Genomic DNA, 16,420 nt, shown 5'->3' on the forward strand with positions numbered 1-16,420 from the left:
GGATGGTAAGTCCGCTTTCTGGGCATCGGGAGTTCGGATGGGAGGGTGGCCAGGGCGAGGATCCACAGTCAGGGCATCGGAAGTTCATATGATCAGGCGGCTGGAGCCAAAAACTGGAGATTTGATCGAGGTATTTAAAATTATGAGGGGGATAGACAGAGTAAATATAGGTCAGCTTTTTCCACTGAAGGTGGGTGGGATATAAACTAGAGAACATGGATTAAGGGGAAAGGGGAAAAGTTTAGGGGAAACATGAGGGGGAACTTCTTCACACAGAGAGTGGTGGGGGTCTGGAACGAGCTGCCAGCTGAGGTGAATACGTGCTCAATTTTAACATTTAATAAAAATTTGGACAGGTACATGGATAGGAGGGGTATGGAGGGATATGGACTAGGTACAGGCTAGTGGCACTAGGTAGAATAATAGTTTGGCACAAACTAGAAGGGCTGAAGGGCCTTTTTCTGTGCTGTAATGTTCTTTGATTCTATGGGAGGGGGAATGGGACCCCAAGGTGTTGGGGGGAGAGAGGGAGGGTGGGAGGTCCTAGTGAGTGGGAAGGGGAGGTTGCCACAGTAAGTGGAACAGGAGGGAGAGGGGGAGGGGGGGTCGCAGTGAGTGGAGGGGTAGGTGAAGGGTGTCCCAGTCTGTGGAACGGGAGGGGATCCCAGTGAATGGAGGGAGGAGGGCAAGGTGGTTCCTAGTGACTGGAGGGGAGAGAAGGGGGTCCCAGTGAGTGGAAGGGGAGGAGTGCGTGGTCCCAGTAAGTGGGAGGGAGAGGGGGAGGGGAGCCCAATGAGTGGAGGGGGGAGAGGAGGGGGTCCCTTTTGTGTGAAGGGGGAGAGGAGGTGGTCCCTTTTGTGTGAAGGGGGGAGAGGAGGGGTTCCCAGTGAGAAGGGAGAGGGGGAGGGGAGGAGGTTCCAGTGAAGGGAAGGGGACAGGGGGCCCCAGTTGTGGAGGGGAGGAGGGGGAGAGGAACTGGTTCAGGTGGCTGAGAAGGAATGCGGCAAATGTCACAGCATTTCAGATGTGCGTGATGTGGTTTGTCAGAGCGGGTTAAGTCGGCTTCGTGGTTTTGTGATTGAGATCACAGGATAACCACGTTCCAAGCAGCAATAAAAATAATATTGGGCTGGTGTGTCACCAGAACCACAAGTCAGGAGAGCAGCCACGACAGGAGGGCCGTCCCTCTGAGCCCCAAAGGTCCAGTTAACCTTGTACATCTGCAGTAAGGTTAGCACCGACTGTTGGATAGTGTGTGAGGTTCTGGACCCCATCTACACAGAGAGTTTCACTAAATCAGAGTGGATGAAGAATGAGTCAGCATACAGGAGGGAGATTGAAAACTTGGCCAAATGGTGCATCATCAACAACCTCGCACTCAATGTCACCAAAGCTAAGGAGCTGATTGTTGATTTCAAGAAACCCAGAGGTATACGATCCAGTGATCATTGGGGATCAGAAGTGGAGAGGGTGAACAAGTCTAAGTTCTTGAGAGTCACTATCTCAGAGGATCTTTCCTGGACCCAACACACTAATGGCATCGTGAAGAAAGCACAACAGCACCTCTACTTCCTCATGAGTTTGCAAAGATTTGGTATGACATCAGAAACCCTGGCAAATTTCTACAGAGGTGTGGTGGAAAGTGTGCTGACCGGCTGCATCACAGTCTGGTATGGGGGACACCAATACCCATGAGTGTAAAACCCTCCAAAAGGTAATGAACGCAGCTCAGGACATCACAGGCAAAACCCTCCCCATCATTGAGAACATCTACAGGGAACACTGCAGTCGGAGAGCAGCAGCAATCATCAAGGATCCACACCACCCAGCCCATGCTCTGTTCTCGCTGCTACCACAAGACTTGCACCACCAGGTCCAGGAACAGTTGCTCCCCCTCCATCATCAGACTCCTCAACAACAAACTCAATCAGGGACTTATTTAAGGACTCTTTGGACTGTATTGATTTTCTTTTATTCTCTCTGTATTACACAGTCAGTTTGTTTACATTTCTTTATTTGTTTACATGTGTACGTTGTGTACAGTTTTTTTTTGCACTACCATACCCGCAGGAAAAGGAATCTCAGGGATGTATATGATGTGTATGATCTCTGACAATAAATCTGAACTCTGAAAGAATTCACCAGGATGTTACTGGGAATGGAAGGGCTTGGGTTGTAAGGAGAGGCTGAAACTCTGGATCGTAGGACTGATGAGGAAGGTCCTTGTATGTACAATCATGAAGTGCGTGGAGAAAGTGAAAGCACAGAAATGCTGAAGAACTCAGCAGGTCTTGCAATGTCCATAGGAGGTAGAGATATATCACCGACGCTTTGAGCCTGAGTCCTCCTTCCAAACATGGAGGAAATGGATGGCCATCTAGTTCCCAGGTTAGGGGAGTCTGATCTTGAGAACATCAATTGAATGAGAGGGAAAGATTTAAAGGGGGTCAAGAAGGACACCTTCACACAGAGGGGGTGGGAGGTGTGGAACAAGCTGCGGAGGAGGAGTGGAGGTGTGGTACATGGGGCCAAATGGGGTGGGGGTGTGGAACTACCAGCCAGAGGGGGTGGGGATGTGCAACTAATGGCCAGAGGGGATCAGGGTATGGAACTAGCGGCCAGAGGTGTGGAACAAGCTGCCGGAGGAGGGGTGGGGGTGTGGTACACAGGGCCAGAGTGGGTGTGGAACTACCAGCCGGAGGAAATTATAGAGGTGGATACAATTACATTTAAAAGATGGGTATGTGGATGGGACAGGTTAAGAGGGGTGTGGGCTGAACACAGGCAGATGGGTCTAGCTCAGGTACACAGTTAGGTCAGAATGGACAAGTTGGGCTGAAAGGCCCATTTCTGAGCTGTACAGCACTCTGACATGATTCCCCACTGGTAACTGTTGTTGAGAATGTATAAAAACATAAGAAACAGGAGCAGGAGTCGGCCATCCGGCCCGTTGAGTCCACCCCACCATTCAATGTGATCACGGCTGATCTAATGGGATCATCTCCATTCACCTGCCTTTTCCCCATATCCCTTAATTCCCAAGTATGTGAAAATTCTATCCAACCTTGTCGTAAATATATTTACTGAGATCACCTCCATTGCTTCAACGGGCAGCGAATTCCACAGATTCCCCACCCTCTGGGAAAAGCAGTTCCTCCTCATCTCCGTCCTAAATCTACTCCCCAGAATCTTGAGGCGATGTCCTCTCGTTCTGGTCTCCACCACCAATGGGAACAACTTACCAACCTCTATCTTGTCTATGCCTCTCATAATTTTATGCATTTCTATAAGTTCCCTCTCATTCTTCTAAATTCCAGTGAGTACAGTCCCAGTCGACTCAAAATCTCTTCATACGCCAAACCCCTCATCTCTGGAATCAACCTAGTGAACCTCTTCACCCCCTCCAAAGCCAGTAAATCCTTCCTCAAGTGAGGAGACCAGAACTGCATGCAGTTCTCCAGATGTGACCTCACCAGGACCTGGTACAATGATAGCAGAACCTACCTCCCTGCTCCTAAATTCGATTCCTCCAGCAATGAAGGCCAACATTCTATTTGCCTTCTTGATGCCCTGCTGCACCCACAAACCAACCTTTTGTGATTCATGCACAAGCCCTCCCAGGTCCTGCATGGCAGCACGCTGCAATCACTTGCCATTTAAATAGAAATCTGATCTTCCATTCTTCCTTCCAAAGTGGATAACTTCACATCTGCCAGACCCTTGCCCATTCACTTAACCCATCTGGTGGGCTGAACCCCTTCTGGGAAGGAGCTCCAGTGGTGCTGAGATGGAGCTCCAGGATGTAGAGCCAGGACCGTGAACGAATGCTAATAGATTCCCAAGTCAGGATGGTGTGTGACTCACAAGGGAAGCTGCGGTCACTGTTTCCCCTGCACCTGCTGCCTTTGTCCTTGTCACTCAACTCTATCCATAGGGCTGAGTCACACACACCAGACAGTTGTTGTAGGGCAAGAGTGAACCTGAGAGGTTTCTGTAACTCTGGGTAGTTTCAAGATCACTGACACTGACGAACAATCTGTATTCCAGAGTTCAGATTTATTGTCAGAGAATATACGTGACCCTGAGGTTCCTTTTCCCTGAGAGGCCAGGCAGAATTACCCCTTATTGGCAGTGCAAATAAAACTGTTCACAATATACAGATGTAAACCAATAAATGTAAACTGACTTCAATACAGAGAGAAAAAAAATCAATCAAGTTCACAAGGGTCTTTAAATGAATCCCTGATTGAGCTTGTTGTTGAGGAGTCTGATGGTGGAAGGGTAGCAGCTGTTCCTGAACCTGGTGGTGCCAGTCTTGTGGCACCGAGACCTCTTTCCTGATGGCAGCAGCGAGAACGGAGTGTGTGCTGGGTGGGGAGGGTTTTACCCATGATGTCCAGAGCCTCTCATTGGCCGGACTTGCATTCCCAACTCCAAAGTCCAGTCAGCATCTCTGCCTCTGTCTCCTGTTCCCTTCTGCTCAGCCAGGATGGAGGGAGCAACACCAACCAAGCAATGCTGTGTCAGAGTGTGGAGCCCACATGAACAATTGGGGCCAAAGGGCCTGTTCCCAATGCTGTCAGAATCTTTACCCCCAGGTAAAAACATCACCCACTAGACCAGACATTCTCAGCTTTTTTTTGTCTTTGCCCCCCCCCCCCCTTCCCTGGGAAACCTCTCTCATCCTGACTAGGTAAAAAACACCAGAAGTAGTTTATGATTTTCATCTGTGGTTCCCCCCACAGTGGGTGTGGGGGGGGCTGGGGAAAGGGGAAGTGGTAGGGAAGGGGGGGAGGGATGGTGTTGGGGGGAGTGGTCCCCGTTGAGGATGGCTACACGTGTTTGAGGGGAGGTGAGTGCTGGGGCCAGTGATGCAGCCACTGGTCCAGTATGGAAAGAGGCAGAGAGAGAGTTTGACTGGGCATGGTTTTAAGGTGCAGACACGTGGGCCGTTTCGGTTCACGCGGAGACGGCCCTTCTGCCCATCGAGTTCGTGCTGGGCCACCCAATAGAGATGTCTGTGAGAACGACCCTGGGTCGAGTGTTCTCGATCCTTCCCCAGGAGCTGTCCCTTGTGCAATCTTCCTGTGCAGCGCAGCTCCCTCCGACTTCCCCTTCGCTGCGGGCAGTGGGAACTCCGGGGAGCGGCGGCATTTCTCTCAGCGGCTCGGCGCAGACGGGACCCCGGGTAGGGGCAGGTCAGAGACTGGGACGGGGAGGGTGCGTCGGCGGGACAGAGATGGGGGAGGGAACGTCGGCGGGAAAAGGACGCGGGAGGAAGCATCGGCGGATCGGAGACGGGGAGGGAGCGTCGGCGGGATAGAGTCGGGGACGGGAGAGGGAGCGTCGGCGGGTCAAGGATGGGGAGGGAGCGTCAGCGTGACAGGGACGAGGGAGGGAGCGTCGGCGGGACAGGAACGGAAGAGGGAGCGTGGGAGGGTTGGGGACGGGGAGGGAGCGTCAGCATGTCGGGAACGGGGAGGGATTGCCGGCGGGACGGGGGAGGGAGCGTTTCCCACCACCCCTCACTGTCACTGTAGCCTTGGAACACTGTCTCCATCTCCTCAAACCCTTCCAGCTGGCATTGGGGGGGGGGGGGGGGGGACACATCCTGCTGACAAGTGACTGCCCTTCTGCCCATCACTCTCTTTCTATCCACCCTGGATTTCTCCTCCCTTGATTCTCCCTTCTTCTCCCCCACTTGATTCCATCTTCCCTCCCTCCCCTGGTTCCATCCATCTCCTTCCACCCCCATCTCTACCCTCCCACTCCCTTTCCCCACCTCATTCCCTCTGCCTAATCTTCCCTCCCTCTCTCCTCCCCCTCCCATTACTGTCTGTCTATCTCCCTCTTGACCCAAAACATCAGCCATCGTTCAGCCTCTGAAGACCCTTCCCCACCTACTTGTGTTCAATTATCCTACCCCTTCTGTAGCTGCTGGGGTTGAAGGACAGACAGTGGGAGGGAGGGATTAGTCCTGCTGGGTTCAGATGAGGATTCAGCCAGGAAGTTGGGTGAAGCTCCCCTCTTGGTCCATTCAGGGATTAATGCCTCTGGGTGTGGAAAGGGTGTGCTTCATCAGTCAGAGCTGCGCAGGGCTCTCATCAGCATTTATTGGGAGCTCTTCCCCTTCCCTGAATCCATAGGAGCAAAAATAGGCCATTCAGCCCGTCGAATCTTCCCCACCATTCAAACAGGAGCTGATCTATTTCCCCACTCAGCCCCACTCGTCTTAAGCTGTGATGCCCTGGCTAATCAAGAACCTCTCAATCTCTGCCTTAAATACACCCAATGATCTGGCCTCCCCAACCACCCTCTGGCTGAAGAAATTCCTCTGCATCTCTGTTCTCAATGGACGCCCTTCAATCCTGAAGTTGTGCCCTCTATCCTGGACTCTCCCACTGTGGGAAACAACCTTTCTACATCGACTCTGTCCATACAGGCCACAAGTGAAGAGCGATGGAGGAGATCACATCCCAGCCCAGCTCGATGGATGTGCAGGAGCTCCTGAACAAGATGACCCTGCACCTGACCTTCCAGGAGGACGTATTGAGCCAGGAACCATACAGGTGAGAGCAAACATAATGAGGAGTTGCCTCCTCTGCTTGAACCAACCACGCTGAGGCTACCACTGTGATGAATCTGAGAGCAAGCACCGATGTGGAAGAGGGGACAGAGGGTCGTGTATCAAAGTTTGCTGATGACACAAAATTGAGGGGAAAAGCAAATTGTGCAGAGGGTACAGAGAGTCTTCAGGGAGATAGAAATGGGTTACGTGGGTGGGCAAGGGTCTGGCAGATATGAGGTTATCCACTTTGGAAGGAAGACTGGAAGATCAGAAGATCAGATTACTATATAAACGGCAAGTGATTTCAGTGGGCTACCATGCTGGACCTGGGAGGGCTTGTGCATGAATCACAAAAGATTGGTTTGCGGATGCAGCAGGGGATCGGGAAGGCAAATGGAATGTTGGCTGTCATGGCTGGAGGGATTGAATTTAGGAGTAGGGAGGTTCTGCTGTAACTGTACCAGGTCCTGGTGAGGCCACATCTGGAGAACTGCGTGCAGTTCTGGTCTCCTTATTTGAGGAAGGATGTACTGGCTTTGAAGAGGTTCACCAGGTTGATTCCAGGGATGAAGGTGTTGGCCTATGAGGAGAGATTGAGTCACCTGGGACTGTACTCACTGGAATTTAGAAGAATGAGTGGGTATTTTATAGAAAATTATGGAAGGCATAGAAAAGATTGAGGTAGGTGAGTTATTCTCATTGGTGGGGGAGACCAGAACTAAGGGACACGGCCTCAAGATCCAGGGGAGTGGATTTAGGAAGGAGATGAGGAAGAATGGCTTTTCCCCAGAGGGTGGTGAATCTGTGGAATTCGCTGCCCTTTGAAACATTGGAGGCGACCTCAGTAAATATATTTACAACAAGGTTGGAGGGATTTCTACATCGTAGGGGAATTAAGGGATATGGGGAAAAGGCAGGTAGATGGAGATGAGTCCATCATCAGATCAGCCATGATCATATTGAATGGCGGAACAGGCTTGAGGGGTCGAATGGCCGACTCTTGCTCCTGTTTCTTATTAAACCCTGTTGAATTGATGGGAAGTTGGCGTTTAACCAGTTTTATTGTGAAAATACTGTATAAGGGCTTGAGGGGTCGAATGGCCGACTCTTGCTCCAGTTTCTTATTAAACCCTGTTGGAATTGATGGGAAGTTGGCGTTTAACCAGTTTTATTGTGAAAATACTGTATAAATGTAGCTGTTGGATGTCAAGTGAAGTCACTGGAACATCTCCGCCACGATCCAAACCAGCCACTGCGTCCAATCCAAGAGAGTAAGGGAGAGCCAGATGACACATGCGATCAGTACTTGTGATTGGTAGATGATGCTATCCAATAAGATGAAAGCGAAGAGCACCAGGTATTTGAAGAGGGCAGATGATTGGCCGATGGTGGTGTCCAGTAGGAGGTAGGCGAACTCAAGCAGGGTCTTGAGGAGGAGGTAGAGGGCCCAGATGGTGAGCTCAGCCACTGCATACAGCAGCCACATGCTGAAGTCACCCAGCCGCTGACAGAAGCCGGCCGCGCCATCTGCTGCCGCGCGCCACAGGCTGAACACCGTGTCGTGCAGCACGTAGGCCTGCCAGCTGAAGGAGGCGGCGAGACCACGGCTCAGCTCCAGCACCCGCTGCTCCATCAAGTACCACAGGCTGACGCTGGCGTCCCTCAGCACATACAGCAGCCAGGTGACGTAGCGTAGGTCGGCTGTGCACAACCAGGCTGTGTCCACAGGCAGCAGTGCCGACAGCCAGTTGGCATGGCCCAGCAGGCTCTGGGACAGGCCGATGGCCTGGTCAAGCAGCAGGTAGGAGGCGTACAGGCTGTGGCTCAGGATGGTGTAGGTGAGCAGCAGGGTGTACTCCCTCACCGTGTATAGCTGCCACCGCATTGCGGCCTCCCACAGGTAGTCCAGCCACAGTGCGTAGCGTGTCGCCAGGTAGGAGCAGGAGGCTGAGAGGCCAGATGCTGTGTTGGACAGCCACCTGATGTAGTCGTAGGCCACATACAGGGCCCAGTTGGCCTGGTCAGAGGCTTGGTACAGGAGCCAGAGGTTGGTGTCAAGGACAAAGTAGGACAGCCACATATTGATTCTCCAGACTAGGTGCAACATCCACAGGCACACAGTATTGTCCGTCAGCACGAAGAAAGCCCAGGACATCCAGGCCATTAGGCAGCTGGACAAGCCAAGGCAGACATCAAGGAGGCTGCCTGTCAGGCAGATAATAGCCCGCAGCAGCAGGTGGCAGAGCCAGGCAGTGGCAAGCAGCAGGAGAGCCATCAGGGGCATCGGGCTCAGGGTGGGTGCGTTGCTCAGTAAGAGGTGAGTGGCCAAGGTCCGGAGCTCGGCTTGATAACCGTCTCCGAGATGGGCTGGAGCATCGTTGGAGGCGGAGGGAACTGGGGCCTCCTGTATGGGACACGCTGAGGGAGGCGGGCAGAGCTGAATACCTCCGTGACCTCTGCATTGCTCTCTCCCCTGCCCCCAGCCCGCTTGCCTGCCCCGCTGGTTTCCAACCTCTCTCCTGATTAGTGTTGTTAACAATTAGTCTCTGAGACAACAATCGGGCAGCCAGCCAATTATGTGGGATACATGTCAATGGGTGTAGGTGGGGAGGTGTCAGGATGGGGTCATTGCAGCCACTGGATTATTCTGTGGCCAGGGGGCTCACTGTGGGATGACCCTGCTCTTGGAACTCTCTCAGGAGAGGTTCTGGCCTGAGGGGCACTGGAGACCACCCTGAGGGGTGGTGAGAGGTTGCTGCACTGTGAGGAGTTCAACCCCCCCCCCCCCAAAAGTGTTGTATTGGGGTTATATTCAGGAGGCAGTCAGGAGAACATGAACCAGTCCCCACTGAGGGGTCAGTAGTGGAGAGGATCAAGAACTTCAAATTCCTGAGAAACATCTCTAAGGATCTGTCCTGGAGCCTCCACATTGATGCGATTGTGAAGGCTTCTACAGGTGGACTGTGGAGAGCATTCTGGCTGGTTGCATCACTGCCTGGTACGGAGGCGCCAACTCTCAGGACAAGAATAAATTCCAGAGGGTTGTTAACTCAGCCTGTGACTTCACAGGCACCAGACTTCACTCCATTGAGGACATCTACATGTGTCTTAAAAGTGCAGCCTCTATTCTCAAGGACCCTCACCACCCAGCCCATGCCCTCTTCACTCTGTTACCATTGGGGTAAAGGTACAGGACCCTAAAGGTGAGCGCTCAGTGGCACAAGGACAGCTTCTTCCCCGCTCCCATTAGATTCCTGAGTGATCAATGAACCAGACACGGCCTCACTTTTTGTGCACTAATATTTAAAATTTATTTTGTAAGGTGGTTTATGTAAATCTTTGCACTGTGATGTCGCTGCAAAACAATTAATTTTGTGACATGTTCATGACAATAAATTCTGATTCTAAGTCGAGGAATTTTCCTGGCTGGAGTCGGCATCTTCAGGAGGGAAGGAAATAAATCAGAAAGATTCTGAAGTGGAAAACTTTGCTGTGAGTTCTGCTGACCGTCCCCATTCCCAGAGAAGGATCTCGTATCCTGGTCATGGAACTTCAGGGGAACTGTGGCCCCTCAAGTGTAACATCAACAGGCAGGGATTATTGCATCAGGGAGTGTTGGAGAGACTGGGCTGCTCTGACTTGGTTGCCTGGTGATCGTCACCTTGCATTCCTGTCCCCCACACCCAGGCTTTCCACAACCCAACCAGGCCCCAGGCTCCTACTGCAGGCTGGGCACACAGCTTGGCCTGCCTCTCGGCCTGTCAGCCCAGTGTTGATCTGCCGCTTTATCCATGATGCTGACAGGGGTGTAAATGCCAGTTCCTTCTCCCCTCACCCCCCCCCCCCCCCCGAAATCCCTGCCCACAGTTGGCAGCCAGAGGAAGGGCAGCAAGGGAACTGGATTGGGGAATCCAGTTGGAGGAGGAAAGGGATGGCTCTGGGGGAAGCCTCATGCTCCTGTGGATGGGAGGAAGGCTGCATTGTGTGCTTGGGCCTCCCTGGTGATTACTTCCCATCCAATCCAATCCCCTTATGGCATGGTTAGCATGGGACTGGGGTTCGAATCCCGCACTGTCTATAAGGAGTTTGTATGTTCTCCCCATGTCTATGTGGGGTTTCCCCGGGGGCTCCGGTTTCCTCCTACCGTTCAAAAGCACCAGGGATTGTAGGTTAATGGGCGACATGGGCTGAAGTGGCCTGTTAACGTGCTGTATGTCTAAATTATTTTTCTTTTTTAAATTAACAACTCCAGGGCCTTTCCCCACACACATGCAGGCACTGATCAGATGGGGGATCCATGAGAATGGTCCTGAAGCAGCCCAAGGTTCTCGGCTGGATCTGGTGGGTCCCCTTGCCCTCCCAGAGCCCCTCTCCTCCACCTTGGCTGCTGCTGGGAATGAACCTTTCAGAATCAGCAAAGCTAGGTACTGTCAGGAAGAAAATAGGTCTGATGCCAAGCAACCTCTTCTCGCCCCCCACCCCTGCCCCACCTTCAGGCCAGCTGGAGGTAGGCGCACAATAACTCACTAGCCTATTGCAGTAACTAGGCAGCCAGGGCTTCTCAGTGACCATGGGCTGTTCTGGGAGACCAGAGGGGTGGGGGTGTTGTGAGAAGGGGGTTACCCTTCCTGTTCTTCTAACCGGGCTTGCTGATCCTGTCCAATTTTCATTTGTAGGTCTGACGAGCTCTCCAAAGGAGAGGATGAATTTCCGATCATTCCCAGCCGCAGTGACACTTTCCCGTTACAAGATGATGTATCCCCCACCATCAGGTATTGGCTTTTCCTCGGTTTCCTTCCCCCAGGCCTTCCTTCCTCCTCCCCAAGGTACTGACCTTCTGACAATTGGCAGGCAGTGTGAACCCCCAATGTGATTGTACCTTCAAGGACAGTGTGTGCCTCCAACCCAAGGACTTTCTCAGTCCATGAGCCACAGGTGGGAGCACGATGAGACACTCTGTCACACTTCTCTCGGTGATCACAGCTTGGACACCCCCTCTCCCACTGCAGCATGCAGCTCCCTCAGAACGCACCTGTTACCAACTCAGGTCACACGTACTACGCTGACTTGCAAATGTGTTGTATCACTAGGGCAAAATCATGGAACTCGCTCCCCAGCGATGCCGTGGGATTACCTTCCCCAGGTGGAGAGCAGGGGTTCTAGAAGGTGACTCACCACCATATTCTCAGGCAATTGGGAACAATTTTTAAAAAAAGCCCATCCATTTCCTGTCACCGGAGAGCAGCAGTAATCATCAAGGATCCACGTCACCCTGGCCCGTGACTGCTCACTTGGAGAGGGGGTGGTTCTTGAGGACCTCCTGCCTGTGTGCCAGGAGCACAGGGAAGCTCCCCTGCATGTGGTGGAAGGCGCAAACTGCCCGCTCCCTCAGCCTGCTCCTGCCCCACCTGTGGAGGAGCATGCAGATCCCTCTTTGGCCTTCTCAGAGCCAATAGAAGTACCTCGTCCTCTGTCTTGGGGAATGACAAAGGAAGGGAAACCCCATTGGTTGTGTCAGGTGTTGACAGACTCTGTCACGGTTGAGTGGTGAGGAGTTCTGACCTGGAGCCAGGATGCAGCTGCAGAAACAGACTTTTAATTACTTGGCAAAGTGTAAAAGCTCTGTCACAATAAGATTCAGTTTTATTGTATATACATCTAAAATTTAGTAATTTCTCTACAATCTGTATAATCTTCATCTGATATAGATAACATTTCACTTTTTTCCCTTAAAGTGTACCATATTGATTTAACACATTCTGCAATGATTTTAAAGAATCTTTAGGGTATCTTAAATATATCAACACATCATCCGCAAATAGATTAATTTTATACTCTTGTTCACCTATTGTAATACCTTTAATACTGGAATCTTGATTGGGCGGCATGGGCTTGTGGGGCGGAAGGGCCTATTAATGTGCTGTATGTCTAAATTTAAAATATAAATTTAAACAAACCACCCAGGGAATGTAGGAGACACTAAACGAGGCTATCTTGCCTAGACCGCCCTGTTGGTGTGACCTCCCCATATCCTGGACCTCCCACCCCTCCGTACTCTCCATGTTCCTCCATCTCTCGTTCCTCCTGTAGAACTGGGAAGCAGCAGCAAGTCAGAATGCCACTGAATCTGTACATTGTACTCACGTGTATGACAGTAGTCTCTTTCATTCACTACTTGCCAGGCCCATCCACCTTTGCTCCCCAAAATCTCCCACGCATGGCCAGATATTGTTGACCTCTCTCGGGAGCATATTGGTAGGGGATGTGGCGTGAAGTTCAATGAGGGAATGGGATAAAGAGGTGAGGGATGAAGCGGGTAGATGGGGCTCAGCTCCACAGGTCACCTCTCGTCATTCCTCATCTGTGTGGGCCCCGGGATCGGTGTTTTCCTGTGTTAAAGATATGTCTGTGACGTGTGTTTTTTTTTCTCTCTCATCATTGTGTTCCAGACCTGAAGACTGTCTGGAGGGGACTGAATCCATCACGGAGGAAAGTCTTTACGAATGTTTCCCTTTTCAAATGGACAAAAATGACAACATCAGGTGCGCTCCTCCCTAGTTCACATCTGGTGACCCAGGGCCAGAGTCTGGGGTGTTGAGTCTAAAATCGGTGTATGGGGCGAGGTTGGGGGAGGGGGGGTCAAAGATACCTCTATTTGGGGAGTGTCTGAGTGGGAGGTAGAGATTTGGAAGATGCTTTTCCACACGCTCCAAGGTAGTGAAGAAACATCCCAGCGTCATCTCTGCACCCAAGTGATCAAGCCTGCATAGAGACCTCATCGGTCAGTCCTCCACCTTCCAAGGTCCAAGATGTTCACTTGTTGGGGGACACAGTGGGTGGGGGGTAGGGCGTGGAGATTCCAAGGAGAAGATTGGGAATAATTTGCTAATCAATCCAACCAGGAATTCAGGAGAAATACCTGTCTGCGCCTAGATTCTGCACCCAATATGTCAACCCCTCTCTCTGCCATCTCCTTTCACCTGCCATCTGTCCCACCTCCCCATATATTCAGTTGTTCCACGACATTGCCTCTAACCCTTCCACATCTACCATCCACTGATCATTGTTATATCTCCCTCTCTTTCTGCCATTGCAGGATGTATTCTTCAGACTTGCTAAGCAATAGTTCAGGCCAGATTTGGAGGATTGTGCGCAGTTTTGGTTATCTAACGACAGGAAAGATATCAGTAAGATGGAAAGAGACAGAGAAGACTTACTAGGATGTAACCCAGGAACTGAGTTACAGGGAAAGGTTGAACAGGTCTGGACTTTATTCCCTGGAGTGCAGAAGAATAAGGGGAAATTTGATCAAGGTATTTTAAATTATGAGGGGGACAGACAGAGTAAATGTAGGCCAGCTTTTTCCACTGAGGGGAGTTGAGATACAAACCAGAGGACATGGGTTAAGGGTGAAAGGGGAAATGTTTAGGGGGAACTTCTTCACACAGAGAGTGGTTGGAGTGTGGAACGAGCTGCCAGCTGAAGTGGTGAATGCGGACTCAATTTTAACATTTAAGAACAATTTGGACAAGTACATGGATGAGAGGGGTATGGATGGCAATGGACTGGGTGCAGGTCAGTGGGACTAGGCAGAAAAATAGTTCAGCACAGACTAGAAGGGCCAAAGGGCCTGTTTTCTATGCTGCAATGTCCTATGTTTCTATGGAAATGCCAGAATCTTCACAGCAATGAGGCATCAGTCACTGTGCAAGCAGATCAGGCCTTCAGGATGTCAGTTGCAGAGTTCGCACGTGCCACTGGGCAGGCCATCGTTAATCCACTCCTTTTGTCTTCACAGTTCAAACTGGCAAATTGAAGAAAGAGCGAAAGATTTGTGTGGCCTTCCTCCCCGCCACTTGGATACCCATCAGTCTATCAGGTATCTACCACTTGCTACTCTGGAGTTGATATACCGGTTCAGTTCCGATCTCTACTGGGGTCAGTGTGGTGGCTGCGATTACATTGGGATCAATAAATCACCAATATGTATTGGTTTGGTCAGCCTCTGTATATTGACTAACAGAACACAGTCCACTGGAGGAACTTGAGCAGCATTAGTGGGAGAAAAAGAATGGACGATGCTTTGGACCAAACCCTTCATCCAGACCATGAGACACCAGGAGCAGAAATAGGCCATTCAGCCCATCGAATCTGCCCCACCATTTAATCATGAGCTGATCCATTTCTCCACTCAGCCCCAGTGCCCGGCTTTCTCCCCATAATCAAGAACCTATCAATCTCTGCCTTAAATACATTCAGTGACCTGGCCTCCACATCCATTTGTGGCAACAAATTCCCCAGGTTCACCACCCTCTGGCTGAAGGAATTCCTCCGCATCTCTGTTCTAAGCAGACACCCTTCAATCCTGAAGTTGTGCCTTCTTGTCCTAGGCTCTCCCATTGTGGGAAACAACCGTTCTCCATCGACACTGTCCATGCCTTTCAACATTATAAATGTTTAAATGAGATCCCCCCCCCCGTTGCCCTAAATTCCAGCGAGCACAGGCCAAGAGCCGTCGGACTGACAATGCAGAGCGGAGACAACAGTATAATGTGGACGTGTTTCACCGGATCCCTGCACTTCTCTTGCCTCTCTCTCCCTTTATCTGGCACCTGCCAATCAACTTCCTCTGTTGCCTTTCACCCCTCCCCAGTTCACGAATCGCCCCCCCCCCCCCCCAACTGGCCCCTGTGCAACCCCACCCACCCTGCCCTAGTTATACTGACTATCTCCCCTGAATCCTTCACCAACACTGAGTGTATTGGCCCAAAACATTGACCGTTCTTCTTCTGCCACTGTTATAACTCGCTGAGTTCCTCCAGCAGACTGTTTGTTCTCGGTTTCAGCTTCTTCCGCCTCTTGTGTGTTTGTTCCCCTTTGTGTACTAATCATTCCATTGGGTTTCAGTGGGCTCTTGTGGTTTGTCTCTGTTGGATTGTGAGGTTCCATCTGCTGTTAGATCTTGTTGTGATGTAGTTTGGTTCAATGTGTTGGGTTCTACATCAAGTCAAGTTTATTGTCATTTGATTGTACAAGTACAACCGGACCAAGCAGTGTTCTCTGGTCCTCGGTGTAAAACACGTAGACACACAACCAGACAAAACACACATACAGAAAAACAATACACATGCAGGACAAGTATTTCATCCATATAAATAAATGTAGCTTTGACCATATGAGTCTCGGAGGATCAGTGTGAGCTGTTCCTTTTATCGTTCAGCATTTCCACTGCCAGTGGGAAGAAGTTGTTCCTCAGCCTGGTGGTGCTGGCTCTGATCCTCCTATATCTCTTCCCCGATAGGAGCAGCTGGAAGACACTGTGCAGGGTGGAAGGGGTCCACATTGATTTTACACGCCCTCTTCAGACAATGCAGTATAATGTATTCTACTGGGGCCAGTGGCAAACAAGGGGACTTGACGACAGGGTGGTAGTAATTTCTGAGTATAAGAAGGCATTTGGTCACTATTTCAGCCAAGTGAAAGTAGAATTGTGGTTCATTCCACTTCCAAGTTTCCAGTCACTGAGGTACCCAACTTGGCATGAGAACCGAGATGCAGTGATGGAGGTTGTTTTGCGAGCAGACCAGTTGGTTATCTCGTACATTGTAAAACACAAAAGCCTGCAGACACCATGGTTGAAGTAAAGGCCCAATGCTGGAGAAACTCAGCAGGTCAAACAGCGTCCTTTATGCACCAAAGATAGACACAGAACCAACATTTCGGGCTTCAGCCCATTATCAACTTATGAGCAAAATGTCGGCAGGTGCCTGAACAACATGGTGGGGGGGAGCGAGTGCGGTCCCACAGACAGGAGGTGGATAAAGGAGGGAGGGCACAGCAGCAAACGGGTGG

The 16,420-nt window shown here is 51.1% G+C and overlaps 1 protein-coding gene across 6 annotated transcripts in view; it reads left to right on the plus strand.

Moving 5' to 3' along the window:
- The first annotated feature begins 5,101 nt into the window (after positions 1-5,101).
- LOC138749454 (transient receptor potential cation channel subfamily V member 3-like) overlaps positions 5,102-16,420 on the plus strand; it is a 38,111-nt gene continuing 26,792 nt past the window's right edge. Inside the window, exons 1-5 of one of the 6 annotated variants that reach the window (XM_069910803.1) lie at positions 5,102-5,198; positions 6,443-6,569; positions 11,245-11,340; positions 13,018-13,110; positions 14,367-14,447. In XM_069910803.1, the coding sequence (XP_069766904.1) occupies positions 6,460-6,569; positions 11,245-11,340; positions 13,018-13,110; positions 14,367-14,447 (380 nt within the window). In that variant the 5' untranslated portion in view covers positions 5,102-5,198; positions 6,443-6,459. Of the gene's footprint in view, positions 5,199-6,442; positions 6,570-9,206; positions 9,772-10,277; positions 10,377-10,820; positions 10,993-11,244; positions 11,341-13,017; positions 13,111-14,366; positions 14,448-16,420 lie in introns of those variants that run through there. The other 5 variants (XM_069910804.1, XM_069910802.1, XM_069910806.1 and 2 more) reach the window with 5 other exon arrangements.

This window comes from Narcine bancroftii, chromosome 14, assembly GCF_036971445.1.
Source record: "Narcine bancroftii isolate sNarBan1 chromosome 14, sNarBan1.hap1, whole genome shotgun sequence".
Classification (NCBI taxonomy): Eukaryota; Metazoa; Chordata; class Chondrichthyes; order Torpediniformes; family Narcinidae; genus Narcine; species Narcine bancroftii.